This window comes from Prionailurus viverrinus, chromosome A3 (assembly GCF_022837055.1).
Source record: "Prionailurus viverrinus isolate Anna chromosome A3, UM_Priviv_1.0, whole genome shotgun sequence".
Taxonomy (NCBI): Eukaryota; Metazoa; Chordata; class Mammalia; order Carnivora; family Felidae; genus Prionailurus; species Prionailurus viverrinus.
This window is the reverse complement of record NC_062563.1, coordinates 102,881,246-102,902,844: the sequence shown is the minus strand read 5'-3', so window position 1 is coordinate 102,902,844 and position 21,599 is coordinate 102,881,246. Positions and strand designations below refer to the sequence as shown.

At 49.5% G+C, this 21,599-nt stretch overlaps 1 protein-coding gene and 1 pseudogene across 3 annotated transcripts; both read left to right on the top strand.

Annotated features, from left to right (window-relative positions):
- Window positions 1–2,111: 2,111 nt before the first annotated feature.
- On the top strand, window positions 2,112–17,325 carry LOC125162705 (interleukin-1 receptor antagonist protein). 3 transcript variants are annotated; one of them, XM_047854032.1, is made up of 6 exons: window positions 2,112–2,310; window positions 3,310–3,403; window positions 11,678–11,729; window positions 13,660–13,748; window positions 14,876–14,988; window positions 16,053–17,325. In XM_047854032.1, the coding sequence occupies exons 2-6, from the start codon at window positions 3,325–3,327 to the stop codon at window positions 16,266–16,268; spliced, it is 549 nt and encodes a 182-aa protein (XP_047709988.1). In that variant the 5' UTR covers window positions 2,112–2,310; window positions 3,310–3,324; the 3' UTR covers window positions 16,269–17,325. The 3 variants fall into 3 exon arrangements, with proteins under 3 accessions (XP_047709988.1, XP_047709989.1, XP_047709991.1); XM_047854033.1 differs by lacking the exon at window positions 3,310–3,403 and having other exon boundaries at window positions 2,125–2,310; XM_047854035.1 differs by lacking the exons at window positions 2,112–2,310; window positions 3,310–3,403 and adding an exon at window positions 11,450–11,535.
- On the top strand, window positions 4,299–7,005 carry LOC125162046 (cytochrome c oxidase subunit 6C-like; annotated as a pseudogene).
- Window positions 17,326–21,599: the final 4,274 nt, after the last annotated feature.

Genomic DNA, 21,599 nt, shown 5'->3' with positions numbered 1-21,599 from the left:
CCCACAAGTGTAGACTTCCCCATCTCTGGGACGTTTTTGACTCTGGGCTTCTCAGGTGCTCTGAGTGCTCCAGGCCAGGCCACTGATCCCTTAGATCTTTGCAGCTTTGGAGGAGAGCTGGTAAACCTAGAGAGGAAAGTTCTGGAGTGGGCTAGGCTCTAGAGGGCTAGAGATGCCTACAAATGGTTCCTCCATCCTGGAAGTGCCCCGTGTCAGGCCTGGATGGGAAATGCCAGCCTTGCGCACTGATCAGCATGCCATCCCCGACCCAGACTGGCAGCCTAGTTTACCATCTTACCGACTGCAGACTAGGCCAGGCCCTTAGCTCCCCATGGAGACATCAGACCCATGCTCTGCCAGAATTATAGCTCATACTTAGATAATGCTTCCTGTGTTCTAAACACCTTATGTTTGTTTGCTCAGTCCTCACAACCACCCCAAAAGGTGACTAACAGTCTTACCTTCCTTCTACACATGTTTCTAAGATCACACAGATGTAATTTGTGAGACTGGGATCTGAAACTCTGAGTGCCAGAACCTGCCTCACAGAGTGGTCCTCCTGGTGTAATAACAGACATGCACACCATGATGACAAGATGGCATCCACAGGCAGGTTCCCAAGCTGCCCCAAGGGCCCAACTTTCCAGGTTTACAAAATTTAGTTCCTGATTCGTTAGCAAACAGGAATTTCTCTACAAAACCTGCTTCAGAAATTCCCAGCCCAAACTCGGAAGCCTTGGCATTCTAGCTGATGAGCCAAGGCTGAATAGAACAGGAAGTGAAAGCCTTGTGGGAAGTCCCTGTGGTCAGAAGTACCCAGGAATGGGCACCCTGGCCGCCTCTGGCTCTCTGCATCTCTCTGCTGACTTTAGGCCCTGTGGGCTGAGTGAAGGGGCCCTGGGAATGAGCCCAGGCCCCAGACGCAGGGTTAGAGGAAAAGTGAAGAACTCCAACAGACCCCTATTGAAACGTTTATGAACGATGAGCCCTTCTGCAAGTAAGCATGGCCTTTCCTTCTCCAACAGAAAACACAGGCTTGAAGGTGGCCAGTAGGCTGGCTCGCCCCTTCACTCTCCCCTTCCCCTGTGCCCTAAGGCCCTGTCTAGAGCAAAGCCCTATTTCAATGCACACAGCCTATAAAGCATTTTACAGTTTGCATGCCATTTCTTGCTCCAGCCTGCCCCTAATCTAAGGGACACTTCCAGAGTCATACAGCTGGTTAGTGGTAGGCCAGAGGACAAGATTCAAGACCTCTAGCTTGCCAAGGGATCCCTTGCCACTGCTCCCCATGCATCAACCCAGATGGTTTTAAAGATTCCTGAGTTGTCTGCTCCCTGATGGCAGGACCCAAGGGCATAAAGCTAGAGAGCAAGTTCGGAATGGCAAAGAGGAGAAGGTTTAGAACATAGAGTCTTCTAGAGAAGGTGGGGAGAGAGTATCTGGCCTTGTGGGCAGTTATCATGCCAGCAGCTGGGGTGGGGAGCCTGAGGGTAGCTGGAAGAAAGGATGGACACCCTGCTGCTCCATAAGCCACACCCCAACCATATGAGCCTCCACATGGTCCCCAAATAGACCAAGAAGGTCCCCACCCAAGGGCTTTTGTGCTTGCTTTTCCCTCCCCCAGGACACTCTTCCACGTCTTTGACATTACTCAGGTCTCAGGTCTCAGGTTGCAAGTCAGCTTCTCAGATTGGCCTTCTCTGACCACTTTGCAGAAAACATGCACCCACCCCTAGGTCCCTCAAAAACCTTTCATGTTTTTGATTTCCCCTACCGCACTTCCTTTCATATGAAGGTAGTCCATTTGTTTCCTAATTTGTTGTCTTGCCCTCCTCTGTTAGACTATCAGGGACCTTATCTGGCTTTCCCCCAGTGCCTGGAAGATTACCTGGAACACAGGATTAGGTCAACCCATATTGACTAGGTGAATAAACGCATGCATGCATGATCGGGTTGAGCACAAAAGTTGGGTGCGCACAAAGGTCCAGCCTTACTAATCCCGGTCGGTACCTCACGTGAGGTCTCTGGTTTTACAGAGATAAGAACCTGTTTGGTTCCTGTTAGCCTGAGTCACCCTTTTGGAAGCTGGGCCTGGCGAGCCCTGCCTGGGTGTGTAGAAGGCAGGCAGTGGCTCTTCCTCTTCCTCTCCTCAGGTAATCCGGAAGGAAGGAGCAACTTCATCCCGGGAGGTGCTGGTGGCACAGGTACTGCCCGGTGCTTCTCCTTTCTGTGCAGCAGCTCAGTCTGGAGCCAGAGTGTAGAAGGTCTCAGAAGACCTCGGATGCTACCAGGCCCTCCCCATGGCATCAGGTAAGCGCCTTCCACTCCTATTTTTCCATCTGAAAAATGGGGAGGAAACTATGGACCACTCGTGTTTACTGAGGGCAGGCTTCCAGAGAAATGTCAAGGGCATATAGCTCCAGGCCCACGTTGGAGACCTGACTGAGGTGGAGGCTACAGCGGGCCACACACATACACTGAGGTGAGCCCAATGCCTGTCCCTCCAGCGGGCGCCAGAGGAAGCATGTCTGCTGTGAGAAAAATCATGGAGCTGTTAGACTCTATTGGTCCTTTTCCACTGTTGACAGAGACATAGAAATTGGAGAAATATTTCTGTCAAATGAGGGCGAGAACAGTGTGAACTCAATGAGAAATACTAAAAGAAGCGGGCACTGGCTTACAAGAGCTGAAGGATAATACCAAAGGGTGGGGACTGGGAATTAGTGGGGACTGACTGGTTCCAGCAGCTGGTTGTCTGATGAGAATGCGGGCCCAGGTGGCCAGAACTTCTCATTTCTCAGGAGCAGTCAGATATTCTGATTTCCTTGTGTAGTAGTTTGATTAAATAAAACAATAACGTGAGCAATGGAAATACGCAGCCTACGGGCTACTGCTTTGCAGTCTGTTTAAGATCTGTGTAGGGCAGAAAAAAGATCTTAAAACTGGGGTTCTGGAGACCTAGTTCCTGTGTTTGGCCTCAAACGGCCTCTATTACTCCTTTCTGGGTCTCACTCTTCTCAGGTCAAGAGGAGGCAGGCAAACTCTCAGGGTTTCACGGGTACAGTAATAGTCAATGCTTCCGTGGGCTTACTATGAGCCAGGTGCTCTGCCGAGCTGTTTAGGTGGCCTGTCTCTTCTAATGCTCACAACAACCATATGGGGAAGCACTATTATTGTTCAGTTTCAGAAGGGGGAACTTGGACACAGAAAAGTTAAGTAATTTGCCCAAGGCCAGACAGCCACTACAAGGGGAGGAGCTGGGCTCCACTGCAGACGGTCTGTCTCTTAAATCACTGTGTTGTGTTCTAGGGGTGCAGAGACTGAATGAGGTCATGGAGGGAGAAGTGCTTTGGAAACCACAAGCAGTTTTTCCAAGGGCAGCAAGGCCTCCCCTTTGGAGGAGGTGAGGCAGTCTCCAGTGGCTTGTATGAAAATGTTAGCCCGTGGTCTTGGGTATCTTTCGAATGTGTAAAGGGGGCGCCACTCCCAGAACTAGATAATGATATAATGTGAGGAAACCACTATACTTAAAAACAGTTCATTCCAAAATATTTTATTATTTTTTAAGTTTATTAATTTTGAGAGAGAGAGAGAGAGAGCATGCACGCAAGTAGGGGAAGGGTAGAGAGGGGAACAGAAGATCTGAAGTGGGCTCTGTGCTGACATCCAGAGATCCTGATGTGGGGCTCGAACTCATGAACCATGAGATTAAAATGTGAGCCTAAACCAAGAGCTGGATGCTTAACCGACTGAGCCACCCAGGTGACCCTATTATTTTTTAAAATGTTTATTTATTTATTTTGCGAGAGAGAGAGAGAGAGAGAGCGAGAGAGAGCAGGGGAGGAGCAGAGAGAGAGGGGGAGAGAGAGAATCCCAAACAGGCTTCCCGCTGTCAGCGCAGAGCCGGACGTGGGGCTCAATCTCATGAATCGTGAGATCATGACCTGAGCCTAAATCAAGAGTAGGATGTTCAACCGACTGAGCCACCCAGGCACCCCCAAAATATTTTAAAGTGGCACGTGGTAGGTGCTGAATAAGTTCAATTTCAGGAGATGAGTGTGTGTGAGCCCAGTGAAGACACCATGTTTTCTGGAAGGCCAGGGACGTGGGTGGTGCTATCCTTGCTGAGCAGAGAACAGGGCTCTGAGGAGAGAGATCATGGAGAGATTCGTAGTTTGCCTAAAGAGCTGGGAACTCGAGGGCAGAGGAGCCAGGGTGAAGGTGGGTATGTGCTTGGGACACGTCTCTTACCTCACTGGACCTCTGCTTCCTCTCTAACACCCCTGACCATACCGCTAATGTGTGTGAAGAAGGCAGGGCAGGAGGATGAGGAGGTGAAGGTGAAAATAGTGATAGTGAAAGGGTAAATCCTTTGCACAACTTACATTTGAAAACAATCTTAAGCCACTTGACATGGACATATCTTGATTTACATAGTTGGAGGAAATAAAATGTGAATGGCTAAATTAAAAATTAACTTGATCAGAAGGGGAGTGATTGATCAATACCGTATCCGCTATGGTCTCTTTTCCTAAGTGGAAGACTCACTAAGTTTTTTGGTTCTTGTGTGCTTCATCTACATATCTACGTACCTAATAAAATGGACCACATCTTTGGGGCGCCTGGGTGGCTCAGTTGGTTGAGCGTCTGACTTCAGCTCAGGTCATGATCTCATGGTTCGTGGGTTCCAGCCTTGCATTGGCTTCTGTGCTGACAACTTGCTCAGAGCCTGGAGCCTGCTTGGGATTCTCTGTCTCCTTCTCTCTCTGCCCCTCCCGCACTCATGGTCTGTGTCTCTCTGTCTCTCAAAAATGAATAAATGTTAAAAAAAATTTTTTTTAATGGACTACATCTCTGCTATGCAAGACACATGATTAGCAGTTAACTGTGCCTGCAATTTGCAATCCCAGCCATCCGCCGATATAAGCACCTCTTAAGGACTCATATTATAGGGTGACCAATCATCTCAGTTTTCCAGGGACTGAGGGACTTCCCAGGATGCCAGACTTTTAGTACTAACACTTGGAAAGTCCTAGAAAAACCAGGACAGTGGGCCAGTCTAGTTCAAAACCAGATAAAGAGCTTTTTCTCTTTAACTTCTGTAAGGCCTTAGAATCATCCTTTCCTTACTACCAAAAACCAAACTCCTAAAATGTCCAAGCAATTGTGGAATAAATTGTTGCTCTATAAGATGTGAGTTCAAACCAAAAGGAACACCATAGGAACAAATACAATCCTTGGCTTCTGTTAACTGTGCGATGAGGCAGAGAGGAAAGAGGTCAGCTGCCTTTCTGGCAGGACTGACTGTAAGAAAGAATACAAGAACTGTGTTCAAAGGCTGCCTCCACCACCATCTGGGGCAAGTGATTTAATCTTCCTGTACCTTGATTTTTTTTTTATGCTACAAAGTGAGTATAAATGTATATACCCATCTTGAAAGTGGGTCTACATTTATCCACCTTGCACAGCTGTTATGAGGACTAAGTGAGATCCATATGAAAGAATAGAACACACAGCCTGAAGCAAGCATGTAAGAAACACAGCTGTGCCCTCCCCCATTCCCTGGTTCCTGTCCCTCCCTGTCTGCCAGTGGAGAAGCTAGCTGCCTTATAAAGCTAGTCACCATAGCCAAGAAGGCAAGAGCAAACATGTCCCTCTAGACGCACAACATAACTAGATAAATAATGGTTTCAGTGCAGATTCATATCAAACCCAGAAATTGTTGAAGCAAAAAACATCTTGGAAGACTTTGAAACTTACAAAAGATTCTCGGTAAGTTTACCATTTAGACCTAGGAGGAGAGCAAGCTTCTTGTGAAGCAATGATTGATAACAGTTGACGTTATATATAATCTCCTGACCACCCTTACATGGCCCAGGAGGGCATACGGGTCACCTGGATGGCTGCAGTTTGGTGGACAGAGATGCCCAGGACAGAATCTGTCTCCAAAGCTGGCTTGCTGCTGTAGGGAGCTTCTAATAAGCTTCTGGATGTTTTTAAAATTGACTTGGTTACCTGGCAGGGCTGGGTAGGTGGAAACTGACAAAGAGAAGGCATGAGATATACTTGTTCCTCCTCCTGTTTGTACGAATATATTTACCCATCTCTTGGAAAGAGTAACCAGAGACTTTGTACCGTTACCTTAGTAAAAATTTCCAAAGTTTGGACAACAGCACTGCGTCTATTGTGTGCTGTGTGCTGTGACACTCACGTACTCAAGAGCTGGCTGAACATGAGACTGAGACATTACAACTTAAGGTGCACACCTGTCCACCCAAAGGCTTAAATTTTTACAAGTGGTGCTCGCATGACATAAATGCAGTGCCAGCAGGCATAGCTGAAAACGTTTGCACCAAGATTCACTGAAGTTTCCTGATAAACTGGATTTGTCAGGAGGGATCATTTTCTTCGAGGGGGACGTGACCAGTGCGATAGGCCCCCAGGCTGAGATGGGGAGGGACTAGAACTAGAGTTAAGAAATGGGATGCTTTTGGCCATCCATTTCTGTATCAGTTAGGAAGGACGTTGGGTTTAAGGTTGGTGTTGAGCAGAATAGCTACCAAGACTTCCGGTGTTTTGGTGAAACCTCAGATGTGAGGTCTTCTGGCCAAGTGTCTGCAATTTCATACTGTTGGAGCATTCCCTGTATCCCTGGGGGTTGCAGCTTTCTATAAGTTTGCTGTGGCGGAACCAAGAAAGAAGACATACGCAGATTTCTACGGAAATTATGATTCCACGAAAGATTTTGAGGAGATGAAGAAGGCTGGTATCTTTCAGAGTGCAAAGTGATTTTGGAATGTAAAGAATTTCCTTGGGTTGAGTTCCATGAAAGTTTGTCGCTGATCTGTGTTCCTGAAGTATGAAACATGAATATTGGGTTATGGAATAGTTTCTCTTGATAAATAAACTAACAGATACTGTGGGGGGAAAAAAAAGAAAAAAAAAAAAGAAAGAAATGGGATGCCTTTGGGTGCTTGGGTGGCTCAGTCGGTTAAGCATCTGACTTTGGTCCAGGTCATGATCTCACGGTTCGTGAGTTCGAGCCTTGCATTGGGCGAGCCCTGCTTTTCTCTCTCTCTCTTTCTCTCTCTCTCTGCCCCTTGCTTACTTGCACCTTCTCTCTAAAAAAAAACCAAAAACCAAAAAACAAAAACAAAAAACAAGAAGAAGAAGGAGAAGAAAAAGAAAAGAAATAGGACGCTTTCTCTCAAGAAAGATAGGCAAGCTGCCAAATCGGCCTCCTCTGCAGGATGCTGGCATCAGCGAGACGTGCTTGTGTGCATCTCTCGTCAGCTTTGCATTCAGCATTGTCATGCTAGTGGCTTGAGATCATCCACGGTGGGAGTATTTACACCAGAGAAACAGGCAAATGCTACTAATGAGAACCCTTTTGGTGAGCCAGCTGTCAACACTTACCAGCACATCACCCCTCTGCCTTCAGGCTCAGTGACCCCAAACCTCACACCAAGTCTAATCCATCTGTCCACTGGCCCCACGATTATCTTAATAAGACAAATCTGACTGTCTCACCCTCTGATTCCATTTTCTCTAAGATAAATTCCCTGCCCCTTGGTGTTACATTAAAGGCCCTTCATCCTCTGATTCCTGCCCAACTTTTCAGTCACTTCTGCCCCTACCCCCCCCCCCCCAAATGCTGTTCCAACTCCACCATCCTGAGTAATAAGACTTAAAATATAGACATCAGTGTCCACGCCTGGCCTAGGATCAACCTTCCTGCTGTGATAACTGGCAAAGCTAGCAAAATGTATTTCTAGATAATCAGAAGGTGTCAAAGAATGACCAAGGCTTTGAAGAACTACAAAAGCCCAGACAGGTGGAGGTCAGCACTGGGCCCCTTTGCCCTGGGAAGCATTGGCTGGTTTTAGAAGCCCCAGCTGAGTTTTGGACAGACTTACAGGGCTGGGGGTGTGGGGGCAGGGAGAGGATAAAATGTGTACTTTAGCTCTCACTGAGGAGGAGGGGCCTCAATAAACCCCCCAGGTCTGGGCTGGGACCCGAGAGGATTGGGAATGAACAGAAATGGAACAGTCTGCATGGTTATTAAAGCTCTGCTCCAATCGTGTCAAGCCTCTTGGGGTTAAGGTCATGTGGGGCTTCAGTGCCTACAGCCTCACTGCCCGGAAGAAGCAAAAGTGAATCATCTCTAGATATATACACCTCTAGATGACTTGTCCGGAGCCTCAAATGATCTCTGCAGTTTTTGATATGCTACAGTGCCCAGCAGTCAGTAAAAAGTAGTCAGGCATATGGAAGGCAACCTGTGCACCAGAGAAAAAACGGACGGCAGAAGGAGACACAGCAGGGATGCAAATAATGAAGTTATCAGGTGCAGCCTTTACAAGAACCATGAATACTGTGTTCAAGGATTTAAAAGACAAGATGGAAACTTTTGGCAGAGAAGTAGAAACTATACAAAAAAAAAAAAAAGGAAGCAAATGGAAATCTTAGAACTGAAAGATGTAATTAACTGAAATTGAGAAATAGTTAGCATTTATTGAGCACTTCCTATGTGGATGGAGCTCTAGAAGCATCAACAGGGGCCCGTAGAGCCTGTGTGGTATCGCTCCAGGGCACAGACAGAGCCTGGTTTTCCTATTTCCCTTGGAGTGGGCCTTGGTCATTTCTGCAGTCACCAGGGTCTAGCAGGGCAGGGCTCGGCATGCTGAGGAAGGCACTAGATACAATTGTGATGCCTGGAGCTCCCAGGGTCCGCTATGTGGTGTGGTCATTAAACCGAATTCAGGAACTGGAGCGAGCGGTTGAGGAGCCAGAACTGAGAACAAGTTTAGTCAGAGATTTCCTGTGGGCAGAGATCATCGGGACACCAACTATTTTGATAAGACGGAACCAAGAGAGGAATTGTGGCCAGAAGCGTGAGGGGAGGGAAAGAGCCTCTCACCCCCCCACTCCTTTCCTCCCCCAGCCCAGAGGGATGAGGGCCTCCCCCTCGGGAGTCCAACTGGGCGTGCAGGGCAGGGCTGACTGGCTCAGGGGCCTTGTGACTGACCTTTCTCACTTTACGTGGGGCCACAAAGCAGACGCAGTAGCTTTCTATTGTTTGTGTATTTCCTACGTGCCAGGGTCAGGGTTAAATACACCATGTGCACCATCTCAATCCTCACAGAACCCCGTGACAAGGCTTCAATTATTAGGCCTGTCTAATGGATAATGAAACCGACGCCAAGAGACCTGGGCCTGGGTGGCCCAGTTCATAAGTGATGGGAGGGCGCAGCCCCAGGTCGGCCTGACTTGTCGGCCCGGCCCTAGGAACTCCTTCCTGTATACTCAGAAAGGCCTGCCAGGACACTTCTTGGGCACAGTGGGAAAAGGGCACAGACCTGGCAAAGGTGGAGAACTCAGGGCTCTGTTCTCCAGGAGAAACCTGTTTCTTTGAATTTGGGCTAGGGACAGAGGAGAATTTACCCAGCAGCCCCAGGTTTGGCTTGGAGTGCTGTCTGAGGGCAGGCTCCAGGCCGCTCGGCCTCCCCTGGGCAAGTCACTTCTCTTCAGTCTTCAGGGACGTTTTTCACGGGATGTGGATGTAACATTGAGGCAAGTAGGAGAGGGTTTATCACAGTTTAGCTGCCTTTCATCTCAGAGAGGTGCTGACCAAGTTTAGGCACCTGATGATTTCTAAGCGTTCCAGAAATCATATCCCGCGATTCAGCAAATGCTGCAAGAGGCAAATAATCAAGCAGATTCTTACACATCACCTCCTTCAGCCAGCCCTCTCCCAAACAAACAAAACTCCCCTTTGGCCCTCAAGGGTAGATACTGTTTCTCGCATGTGTTTCAAAGGTGAATGTCTCCCTCAAGGTCACTCACCTTGTGAGAACAGAGGGGACATGTACACGCCACTTTGCTCCTCAAAGGAATCACTCAGGGAGATGATACAATTTTTGCAGAAAGGTTCCACTTGCTCTGAAAGATTTGAGAAGCCTGCCTTTTTAAAAAAATTTTTTTAATTGAGGTATAATTGACATAGAACATTGTATTAGTCGCAGGTGTACAACATAGTGATTTACCCAGCAGCTGTTTTATATACATAGTCATAAAAATATCTTTTATATCTTATCTTTTATACCTTTTGTGATCTACTCTCTTAGCAACTTTCAAATATGCAGTGTAGCCTTCCTCCTTGAAGGATTTTACTCTCATTTGGACACAGATGCTGATTTGTTGGTTGAACATATTTGTTGGCTGAGCTCATCAAGATCAGCCGCTGTGAACAGGATGACCACTGGCTAGGAGTCTGGAGACCTGGATTCCTGGGCATATCGTTGCCATTAACGTGCTGTGTGGCCTTGGGCGGGTCCCTTTCCCTCTCTGAGTCTTAGTGTTCTTCAAAACAATGGTAGGGTGGGATAGGAGGGCTGCCGAGCTCCCATCCAGTTCTCCAATGCTTCAGCCTACGTTTCTGCATTAGCGTTGTGTGCTCTGATCATGCAGAAGCCCTGTACATATTTTCCTTATCCGTAAATGGGAGTACGCATACCTTTTTCCTAACTTCTAGAATGTAGTAAGGAAAGAAGTTAATGCGTATTAGTGCTCACTGCAGGCTAGAACTTTCCTCTCCTTCTTCCCTTCCTTTCCCTTCCTTCTTTCCTTCCTTCCTTCCTTCCTTCCTTCCTTCCTTCCTCCTTCTCTCCCTCCCTCCCTCCTCCTTTTCACCCATGAGGAAGACGTGATCAATCCCATTCTGGGCATGAGGAGACGGAGACAGAGGTCCAAATAAGTGAAGTGACTTGTTCCAGGTCACGCGGGTAGCAAATGGCAAATGGCAGAGGTGAAATTTGGATCCATTTTTCTCCAGGTGCTGAATTGGCCCCATTTTCCCAAGACGATTACTTTAAAGACGCGGATAGCAGGAATAGAGCTGGCTTCAAAGCACCTCTCAGGAAGTTTGCACTACAGCAGGAGGTCCGCAAACCAAGCCAACCCTGGCCACCACCCGTTTTTGTAAATAAAGTTGTATCGGAACACAATCAGCCCGCTCATTTACAGATCGCCTCTTCTACTGTTTAAGCTACGGTAGCTGAATTGAGTAATCGTGACGGAGACAGACCCTAAAATATTTACTATCTGGTCCTTTACAGAATGTTTGCTAGTCCCTGGTCCAGAGTCCAGCAAGGGCACGCATCCTTCAAAGAATACAAAGTGACATGAGACCGTCCTGGGTGCTGAGGAACCCCACCACTTAGCTTTAGGAGAGGAGGACTTTTCTACTTAAATCTATTTTTGCAAAGTCAACAAACAGTCTCAGGATACCTGTCAGGAAGATGAGGGAGCGTTCAGTTTTCATTGTGCTCTTCTTCCCAGGAACTTGGTGAGGGGGAAATAGAAAGCTCAATTTTGGGGAAATTACACAGGGGGAAAGGGGAGGGAGTCAGTTACAACACCCCGTTGCGACACTCAGCACGGTTGAAAGTGACAACAGCAAGGGTTTCTCATTTTGGAAATGTGAGGGCATTTCCGTTTCTCAGAGTGGGACAGGGCGGCAACGGCCTGCTTTGGGTGAGTGACTATTTTCTTTATAAGCAGCTACTCCGGGCCTGAAATGGCAGTGTCCCATTGCCTCGCCGTGGCCACAGAATGGAAATCTGCAGATGCCCCCCCAGTTACCTGATCTCTTTCCTCCTTTTCTTGTTCTATTCAGAGACAGCCTGCCATCCCTTGGGGAAGAGACCTTGCAGGATGCAAGCCTTCAGGTAAGGCCGCCCCTGCAGAGGTGGGGTGGACGGACAGGAAAATGGAGCCATCGCAGCCGTCGGGGGACGTTGGCCTCCACAGCACCTGAAAACCGGGTTTGGACTGGAAAGGGATGCCCGTTATTCAGGAAAGGGGAGCCACATGCGTGGTCTTCAGGGCTTGCATTTCAGAGTAACTTGGCCAGGGACTTATTTCCCGGAGACTGGTGACTCGGTGGGTGACAGACAGGTGCCAAGGAACCATGCTGAGGCTCTTTGCTGGGCAAAGAAGCACACAGGGTGGCTGTGGGCAGAGCATGGCCCAGAGTCCCAGACTGCTGGCTAGCACTGCGGCTCCGTGTTGACATGGTGGAGGATCCTGCTCCTCTGGGGCCTCAGTTTCCCCATCTGTGACATGGGGTTAATGATAACCCCCTACTTGCCTTACTGAGTTGTTGTGAATGTCAAGTAGGGCCTGAAAACTACTGTGATTTTTAAAAATTGAGCCAGGAGTTTTGTGAGATGTCACCAACACTGTGGGAACATTGGCAGGCTCTGATGCTGTCCACGTGCGCCCTCTGTCCTGTGACATCCATCCTAGGACTGAGCCTTGTCAGGGTGACTTCACCCTCAGACTGAGTTTCTGTGCTTGAGGCTGCAGTTTGGGGTTCTGTGCATGCCTGTGTAAGTGTGTGCATGCATGTGCGTGTGCATCCGGGGCAAGTCCTTCCCCTTTCCAGACATGGAAACTGCTTCACGAGATTTGCCTCTGCCTCCACCTACTGGCTGGGAGCTCCAGGAGATGCCCCTAGAGGTCTCTAGGAGAAGACTCATCCAGGAACTAAGAAAAATCTCGAAAGGTCAAATCCTCACATGTGCAAAGACCTTTACAGTTTGTCCCACTATCCCTCACTGAGCTCATGAGCTCCCCAAGGTCACCTGATGAGATGGGTGGTTTTAGCTACACTTCACGTGTGAGGAGATGAGGTACAGGTCCAAGGTCACGTGGGGGGCAGCAGGGAATGGAGTCTCTGTTAGTCCCGCTGTCAGCCCTTGACCAAGAAGAAAAGACTGGAAGTCCCTGGGTGAGCTGGAAAGGAAGCTTGTTCCCAGGGAGTGCTGCCCCTGCCAGACCCAGAGCAGCCACTGGCTGATGGGAACAGACCCTCACGGTCTAAGGCTCAGAGTGAGTTAGCTACAAGCTGCTGTCTCTTGAAACTGCTGTGATGGCCACTAGTCTCAGACAACTCTTTAAATTTACACTGAAATTAATAAAAATTAAATTGAATTGAAAATTCAGATCCTCAGTCCCACCACATTTCAAGAGCTCAATAGCCATATGTGGCTGGTGGCTGCCATATTGGACAGGGTAGATCTAGAACATTTCTGCACCCAGAAACTTTTATTGGATGGTGCTACTCTAGAGCATGTTTTGCTGAAGTAGAAGGTGTCTGCTCGGGGAATCAGAGGATGAATAACAAGTGAGGAGAGGGATAGAATGTGGGTGCGCATTGGGGCACCTGGGTGGCTCAGTCGGTTAAGTGTCCAACTTCAGATCAGGTCATGATCTCATGACTCATGAGGTCGAGCCCCACGTTGGGCTCTGTGCTGACAGCTCAGAGCCTGGAACATGCTTTGGATTCTGTCTCCGTCTCTTTCTGCCCTTCCCCCGCTCACGCTCTGTCTCTCTCTTAAAAATAAATAAACATTAAAAAAAAAAAAAAAAGAATGTGATGTGGGTACACTGCTTTCCAGCTGTGGGAGTTGGGTCCGCTCCTTAATCAGTGTTGACCTCAATCTCTCCTCCATGCCATGGGTGTACAGAAATCCCACACCCCTGGCAGAAAGTTGAATGTGGACCCAGTGAGCTCTGGAGCACACAGGAAGGGGTGGAGCACAGGGTTGGGCACACAGAGGTTGTTTCCCATAGCCGGGTCCTTTTGCATTTCAGAATCTGGGATGTTAACCAGAAGACCTTCTACCTAAGGAATAACCAACTGGTTGCCGGATACTTGCAAGGACCAAGTACTAAATTAGAAGGTGAGTGGTTGCCAGGAAAGTGGCTGCTGCGTGGGAACCGGGTCACTTTGCCCTGGAGTCCTTATCCTGTTCCCCCAAAACCTTAGTTTCAAAGCCCTAATCCCCATTGGGTCTTTGTGGCTGAGTGGGAAGCTGGGGGAAGCCTGGCCACTAGAGGGCATACTTGAGGGCAGCCTCAAGAGGGTGGGAGCCTTAAAGCTTAGGTCTGGAGCCCCCACCAACTGGCAAAGGGTTCCCAGGCCACAGCTGGCAGGGATAGGGCACAGAAGGTAAGATGGGCCCTTTCCCTCTGTGACTGTTAAGCCTTCCATGTTGCTATGTTGTCCAGACCCTAACTACCATCCAAAATGAATACACCATATCTAAGGCTGGGTTATGTCCCTTATTCACAGACATCACTCTCAGCCATGTTCTGGTCTGTGCACTAAACGAGCTGCATGAACATGGGCAAGCTTTGCCCCCTCCCCCACCTCAGTTTTTCCCTTTAGTAAAATGAGGCCACTGTGAGGGCATGATGGGAGATTCTTTCAGCACTAGCCTTCCGGGATGCTTTCACATCCCTATCGGCTGACTTGATGCTATAGAACGGTACCCTCTGATCTCCATCTTTCCACCCTGCCCCATCCCCTTGTTTTTGGCCCCCTGCCTCCTGCTGAAAGAGTGTGAGACATACCTTTCCTGTCCATCTGTTAATTCTCCTAACGAACACACTGAAGGGCAGAAAGGCTGAGATTTTCACTGCTATGTGAGGGCTCAGAGACCACCAAGGGTAAGAGGCAGGTTCAAAGTCACTCAGGTCCCTGTAGACCAAGCCCTGGAGCCCATTATGTGCTATTTTCTGTCCGCATGGGCAGCAGACTTGGTGACCTGGAGCACCCGTATCCTGGGAAGAAGGAAGGATAGAAACCATGTGGAGTGGAATCTAGGCCACTTGGTCCTTGAGGAGTAACTGGATAGGGAGTTTGGTTTGATCTGCTATTTGAATGCGGACCAGGAAGATGGCGCCTCGGTGTCCTTCTGATCTTAGGGTTTTAGTTGGTCAGGGGGAGACAGAAAACTCTCCTGGGAGAGTCCAGGCTGCCTCCCATTCTCTCTACAACCTGACCCTCCCCTGTGCTCTTCCCCAGAAAAGTTAAACGTGGTGCCCATTGAGTCTCATGCCATGTTCCTGGGGATCCATGGGGGGAAGCTCTGCCTGGCCTGTGTCAAGTCTGGTGATGAGACTAGGCTCCAGCTGGAGGTAAGGACCTGTCTCAGATAACAAGCACCCCAAACCTGGTGGCTGGAACCACCGTAATGTGCTCTTTCTCGGGACTCCGTGGGCCAATTAGGGGGACTCAGCTGGGTAGTTCTGACCCACTCAGTGCAGCTCACGCCCCTCCTGCAGCTGCACCCGGGAGAGAGCTCTGCTGGCGCTGGGGCATCTAAGATGGTTTCTCACCCTCCAGGCCCTTGTTTCAGGTGCTCTCTCAGAGCTCTGTTGTCGGCTTGGGTTTTCTTACAGCATGGCGGCTGGCTTCCTAAGAGGGATTTTTCCAAAATGACAAGCCTCACTGTGCAAATGCTTATCAAACCCCTGCTTGCACCATACCATTAATGTCCCATTGGCTGAAGCCCATTGTGTGGCTAAGTCTAGTCTCAGTAAGGGAGGGGGCGAAGAAGGATGGTGCATTTGGGATCTCATTCTCTGTGGGTCACTCTCTTGCCTGAGGGGCCCCAACCCACCTAGGCTTGTCACCATCCAGTGAAGCCAAGCTTCAGGACCCTTCTCTTCTAATCCTTATCTACTCAAACCCATGAGTTGGCATCCTATTCAGGGCCCTGTATTCCTTGATCCCTTCAATATTAATGAGCTGCCAGCCCTGGGAAAAGATGGCTTTGTCTTAGGTGCTTGTTGGACAAGATCTTAACCCAACGTGAGTAGCTGTGAGCATGGCACTGTCACTTGCCCCCACCAGTGGATAGGGGCACCTATCCTTCTCTACCATGCCCTCTTTCCAGAGGCATAGACCTTGACAGAGCACCAGCCTCCACAGCCTTGGTCTCTACTGATGGTACCACGTGCTTACCAAACTTATTGGCCCATGGCTAGAGTGGCCAGATTTTTCAAAGTCAAGGTGTGACAGTGGGACAGACTCTGCTGTCCTAGGAGATGTAGGACACGTGACTTCCTGCAGTGGTCCCAGGTCAGTGTTTCTCCAGCACTTGCTCTGGGCCAGCCAGAGGCCATTCACGGTGGGGAGAAGGGGGCAGCACAGGACCTCCATGCCTCCCCGTTCTCACTGCTCATGTCTTGGCTTCCAGGCAGTTAACATCACTGACCTGAGCAAGAACAAGGAGCAAGATAAGCGCTTCACGTTCATCCGCTCAGACAGCGGCCCCACCACCAGCTTCGAGTCTGCTGCCTGCCCAGGCTGGTTCCTCTGCACAGCCCTGGAGGCCGACCGGCCCGTCAGCCTCACCAACACGCCCGAGGAGGCCATGTTGGTCACCAAGTTCTACTTCCAGATGGAACGTTAGTGTGTCTGTACCTCACTTCCCCCACTCCCAACATCGACGACTCCAGAGACACGTCTCCACCCTGCCCGATGTCTCCTGGCTGTTGTGGGGCTCTGAGGAGCAGCCTTGGTGGGGTGGACCCTCAGAAGGATATGCAAGAGCCCTGCTAACAGGACTCCAGCAGCAGCCTCCTCAGCTAACCAACCTCCATGCTGCCTCCACAGCGGTCTTTCTAAAGTGCAGCTTGAGCCACAGCACTGCTCCAAGCCTTTCAGTGCTGCCTGTGGCTTCCGGACAAAAGCCAGGCGCCTTGGCCAGCCTGGCCCTCTGCTCTCCTCTCGCCGACTCCTCACCCTCCTGCCTTGCCCCAGTGTCCATGTCCCGGATCCCTCCTGTCACTCGCTGGCCTGCCCAACCTTGTTTTGCAAGCTGTCTCGTGGGGAAGACGGAAGATAAGGATTTCATCTTTTTTTTTTTTTTTTCAAAGCCAATTGCATCCAATTTGAAGGAGAGTCCTTTATTTGGAGACTGTCCTTTCTGGAAAGGAGCAGGGGAGGGTGAAAGCAACTCTCCTTTTTCATTTACCTGTCTTATTTTTGTAACAACTCAACCTAAAAAAATGAAAAGTCAGCGTATTTTGTTGGTCCCCGCAATTTTTCTTTCTGTAACATTCCTGAAGTCTGGACTCCACTGACCAGGCCCCAGTACCATCTCTACTCCAGACCTTTTACAGCTGCGGGCAGTGCTTTCCTCCCCCATCCGACCCATCAAAAGCTCCCAACCCCCAGGGCACAGCACAGGAGCAGCCCCCCTGGTGTTCTTTCCACGTCTCCTGGGACCATGTTAGCACTTCTGACATTCTGAGACTTGTTTGAAAGATGGTTGAGCCTCTGTCTGTCTCCTGCACCCGACTGTGAGCTCCTGAGAGCAGGGAGCATGGCTTGTGTGTTTCAGGTCCCCGACCACATGACCTGGCCCTTAGCAGGTGCTCAGTGAATGTGTGTTGTATATGTTAAGTGGAAAGTTTTCTACTCCCTGTGACTTATGCTCTGTTTTACAATAAAATGTTGAAAATTCATCTACTTTGCTGGCTGTGTCTATGGCCTTGCCAGGCTTGGGACATGGAGAGCTTAGGAAATGGGGAGTCCTTGGACCTCTGTCACTCTGGGGACTAGCCCTGGCTGACTCTTTTCTAAGAGACCTTTCCTCCTTGGGCCTCACTCTTTCTGGATACAGGAGCGCAAATCTCCTGGCCAGGAAGCGGTGTGGTACCACTGTCCCCAATAGCCCCCAACAGAAAACAATGCAAACGCCCATCACAGAAGAACGAAGACACAAATCACGTATGCTCATATGACACAATGCTCGACAGCAAAGAAAGTGGATGAATTGCAGCCGGCTGCCCTTAACAAAACAGATGCATCTTACCAGCATGATGTGGGGCACAAGAATCACAAAAGCATGCACAGAGCATGATTCCACTTACATAAAGCTAAAATAGGCAATGAGCAGTTGTGTGGAGGGATGTGTAGACAGGTGGTGCAAACAAAGAAGCAGGGACAGGCTGTGTCTGAAAGCAGATTTGGTGGGTGACTCCTGGGAGACAGAAGGGCCGGCAGGGGCACCCAGCCGCTTTTAGGACCCAGATGACAGTCTATTTCTTGGTATGGATATGTTTTCTGTGTGTATGTGACATTTCACAGTTCTGAAGTCTGAAAAATAAAAAGCCTTGCCCCTCTGGGGTGTGAGAAAAGGGGGCACTGGGAAATGAGGAGATCAACAGGTGGAATTTTGAATTTGGCCGCGTGCGGTGGGCACGCAAGACCATCATTAAACACAGCTCGGCTACCAGGCGGGTGGGTGGGCAGTGCTGTCCCTAATCCTGCCCGGGTTCTGCTGACTTCTGGACTTGGTCTCGGGAGTCTTGAGGGGAGCCCAGCTGGGCCATGAGCCCGCTGTGTGACTTTGGCCAGGTCTCCTCCCTCCTTGGGGCCTGCTGCTCACTTGTTCCCAGAGACCGTTGACTTGGACCGAGGGTTTGCAAACAGCGCCCCCTGCACTCCTCTCCAAGGCTCGAGAAACAGAATCCACAAAGCAAGACCACAAGGCGGGGCTCCACTCCTGGAACCCAGCTCTGGCCCAGCCCTCTGCTCTCTGCTTCACAAACCGGACTTCACGCGCAGCCTTGCTGGAAGGGGAGATTTCGTTGCTAAAAAAACAAACGGAATCAAACAGGTTAACGGGCAACCGTCTAGATCTCGGCTCTGGCTCCTCGGAGGAGGTCACCCTCCAGTCACCTCTCTCTTCCTCGTGTGTAAGGTGCAAGTAGCCACATCTGCTCCCCGGGGACAACATAGCGATGAAATGAGATGGTCTGGGTGCCGTGCTGTGTGTCAGAAAAGGGTGCACGTGACTGATAGATTTGCAGTCCTGGTAAAGGGAGAAGTTCAGGGCGGAAAACCCTTCCCGGGTTGATGGTGACAATAGCAGCGACACTTGTGAGGCCCTGCAGCCACCCTGCCCTCCTATTACAGAAGGGGAAACCTGAGGCTCAGACCCTTCACATGATTAGGTCACGCAGCTGTCGAGGGTAAGTAGCAGGCGAGGCAGCGGGGGGTCAGGCCCTGAGCTCTGGTATTTCCTGGCTCTCCTGTCGGCAACAGGTGCTCATGCGCAGGTTTGTTAGTGTCTTGAAGCCTCAGTTTCCTCATCTCTAAATGCAGGTAACTGCTAATGCGCAGGGCTGGCTTCTCGCGTTCAGTCTTTGCACTGTTACCATGGTGGTGTGCTTACCATTATTAGTTCCGCCAAGAGTCAGTGCTCAAGGGAATCTTCTTCAAAGCCTCGTTGCTCTAAGTGTGGTATAGAGATCGGCAGCAGTAGCATTTGGGAGTTAAAATGCAGAGTCCCAGGCCTTGTGCCAGACTTACTGACGTAAGATCTTCTTCTTCAGCAGGTCTCCACGTAAGTCAATGCAGGTTAAAGTTTAAGAAGTTCTGCTTCAGGGCGCCTGGGTGGCTCAGTCAGTTAAGCGTCCGACTCTTGGTTTCGGCTCAGGTCATGGTCTCACGGTTCATGAGATCGAGCCTCGAGTTGGGCTCTGTGCTGACAGCGGAAGAGGCTGCTTTGGAGTCTCTCTCTCCCTCTCTCTCTGCCCCTCCTTCCCACATACTCTCTCAAAATAAATAAACTTAAAAAAAAATCAGCCTCAAAGCACAGCAGTTATGCGGTATATAAACTCAGGCATATCTGTTAAACTGACTCTCATAATTATAAACCCAACCCATGCCCTCAACATCTCTCCCACTCGCTCACTGACGACACCAAAAACTCCCCTCTTAAGATCTCCTTACTCCGGCTTCAAGTGCTCTTTAAGGGAGAAAAAGCCTTAAGCCCTTTCCATCCTGCTAGAACATCCATCCATGCAGGGATATTCATCTGTTTTGTTCAATGATGTATCCTAAGTACCCAGATCAACACTTGGAATGTAGTGGGTGCCCAGTAAATAGTGGATGAATAAACGAGTTGGCCATTGATGTATCCATTGGAATTAATGTATTACACGGGTCCGAAAATTTGGGAAGACAGGGAACTTAGGCCAGGGAAGTTTTGAAAGAGGCCTAGAGAAAGGGAAAAGACCACGGTGTTGTGGGTTCCAGGGATTTGGGAGTTCATCACGGAGAAAGAAATGACCACAAGGTGGCAGCACACACGGGCTTTTACTGAGCCACTCTATGACGGGTGTGCTTCCAGAGAAGTCTGTCCAGAGACTAGTCAGTAGTAAGTTGCTACTTAGGAAGAGAGGCAGGCATGGGGACTTGGGGGAGAGGGGACGCATGTGTCTGGGCGATGTCACTCGGCAGCACAGCGGGGAACTTCTGGGTCAGAGAGCTCCAAAGCACATCAGCAGCTTGGGGTCTTTACGGCCTGGGGCTTATCCATGGTTAGCAGATGTTGGGAACAGTTTTGTGGGATATGCAAAGCAGGCAGGCTCTCACTGGCTAAAAACGTGCTTATTTGGGTGATGTTTAAAACACTTAGTTGTGGAAACACTTGAGTTAGGCCTCAGGTGGGCTTTTAAGCTAATAGGTCTCAGCTACTGTGAAGAAATCAACTACCTGGGGGCCAGTGAGCAGAGGCCACCGTTGGCTCATTTACGTGACACAGGGTCTGGGACGTGGCTCAGGAAAGGCCGGCCTGGGCAGCCTGTTAAGTGACAGTCTTGTGCAAGTAGGAGGCAGTCCCGGTGGCTGCGAGGTGGGGGGTTCGGGGTGGCGGGGGTGGGGGGGTGGAGTACAGAGCACAGGGAGGAAAGATGAACAAGCATCTGAGAGGAAGGGGACCTTTTCACGTTGAGGCCTGACTGCCCTGTAGGGCCGCAGCAGAGCAGAACAGCTAATTCGAAAATTCAAAACTGAATATACAGGGCTCCAGTCTTTAAGGCCTTCAGAGTCTAGCCAGAATCTCCCAACTAACCGGCTGAGTGACCTTGGCCACGCGCCGTCTCCTCTCTGGGCCTCAGTGTTCTCACTTATAAGTGGAGGGGATTAGACTAGGTCTGTGGTTCTCATTAGGCTCACCTGTGGAGCCTTACCAAAAAAAATGATGGCAATGCCCAACCCCACCTCCAGCGACTGGTTTGGGGGTGGTCGGGGCACGCCCAGGTCAAGACCCCCTGGACCAGAAGGCTCCTGAGTTCAAGTCTTCCCAGCGGCTCAGAAGGAACCCTGCCTAGTGGCATCTATAAATGCAAAGGAGAAATGGTCCTTAACTTCAGAGAAAGGCTCTGTACCAAGTCAGCACTGTATTTTGACCATATATATATATATATATATAATTTTGTTTTGTTTTGTTTTGTTTCAGAGAGAGAGAGAACCAGGGAGTCAGGCAGAGGGAGAGAGCGAGAGAATCCTAAGCAGTTTCCATGCACAGCACAGAGCCTGACGTGGGGCTTGATCCCACAATCCTGGGATCACAACCTGAGTCGAAATCAAGAGTTGGGACGCTCAACCGACTGAACCACCCAAGTGCCCCTATTTTGACTATATTTTGAGTTGAAGGTAGGTTTTCTATCTTCTCAGTCCGGTTATGATCGTCTTCAAACTTCATTTTTTTTTTTTTGGCATAAATTATGGCATAATAGGAGATGTTAAATTGAGGTAAAATTCTTGAAATCTTGGGGAAACCAAATAATTTTGTGTTTTCTCTTCATACACGTGAAATCCCTAATCATAGTGGCAAATCTTAACATGCTTGGTATTGAACCCAACTCTCAAAAAAGCTCGGAGATGGTGAAATATGGGTGTTATCTGCAAACCTGAGGGAGCCTAAATAGAGGGACGTTCAACTTGC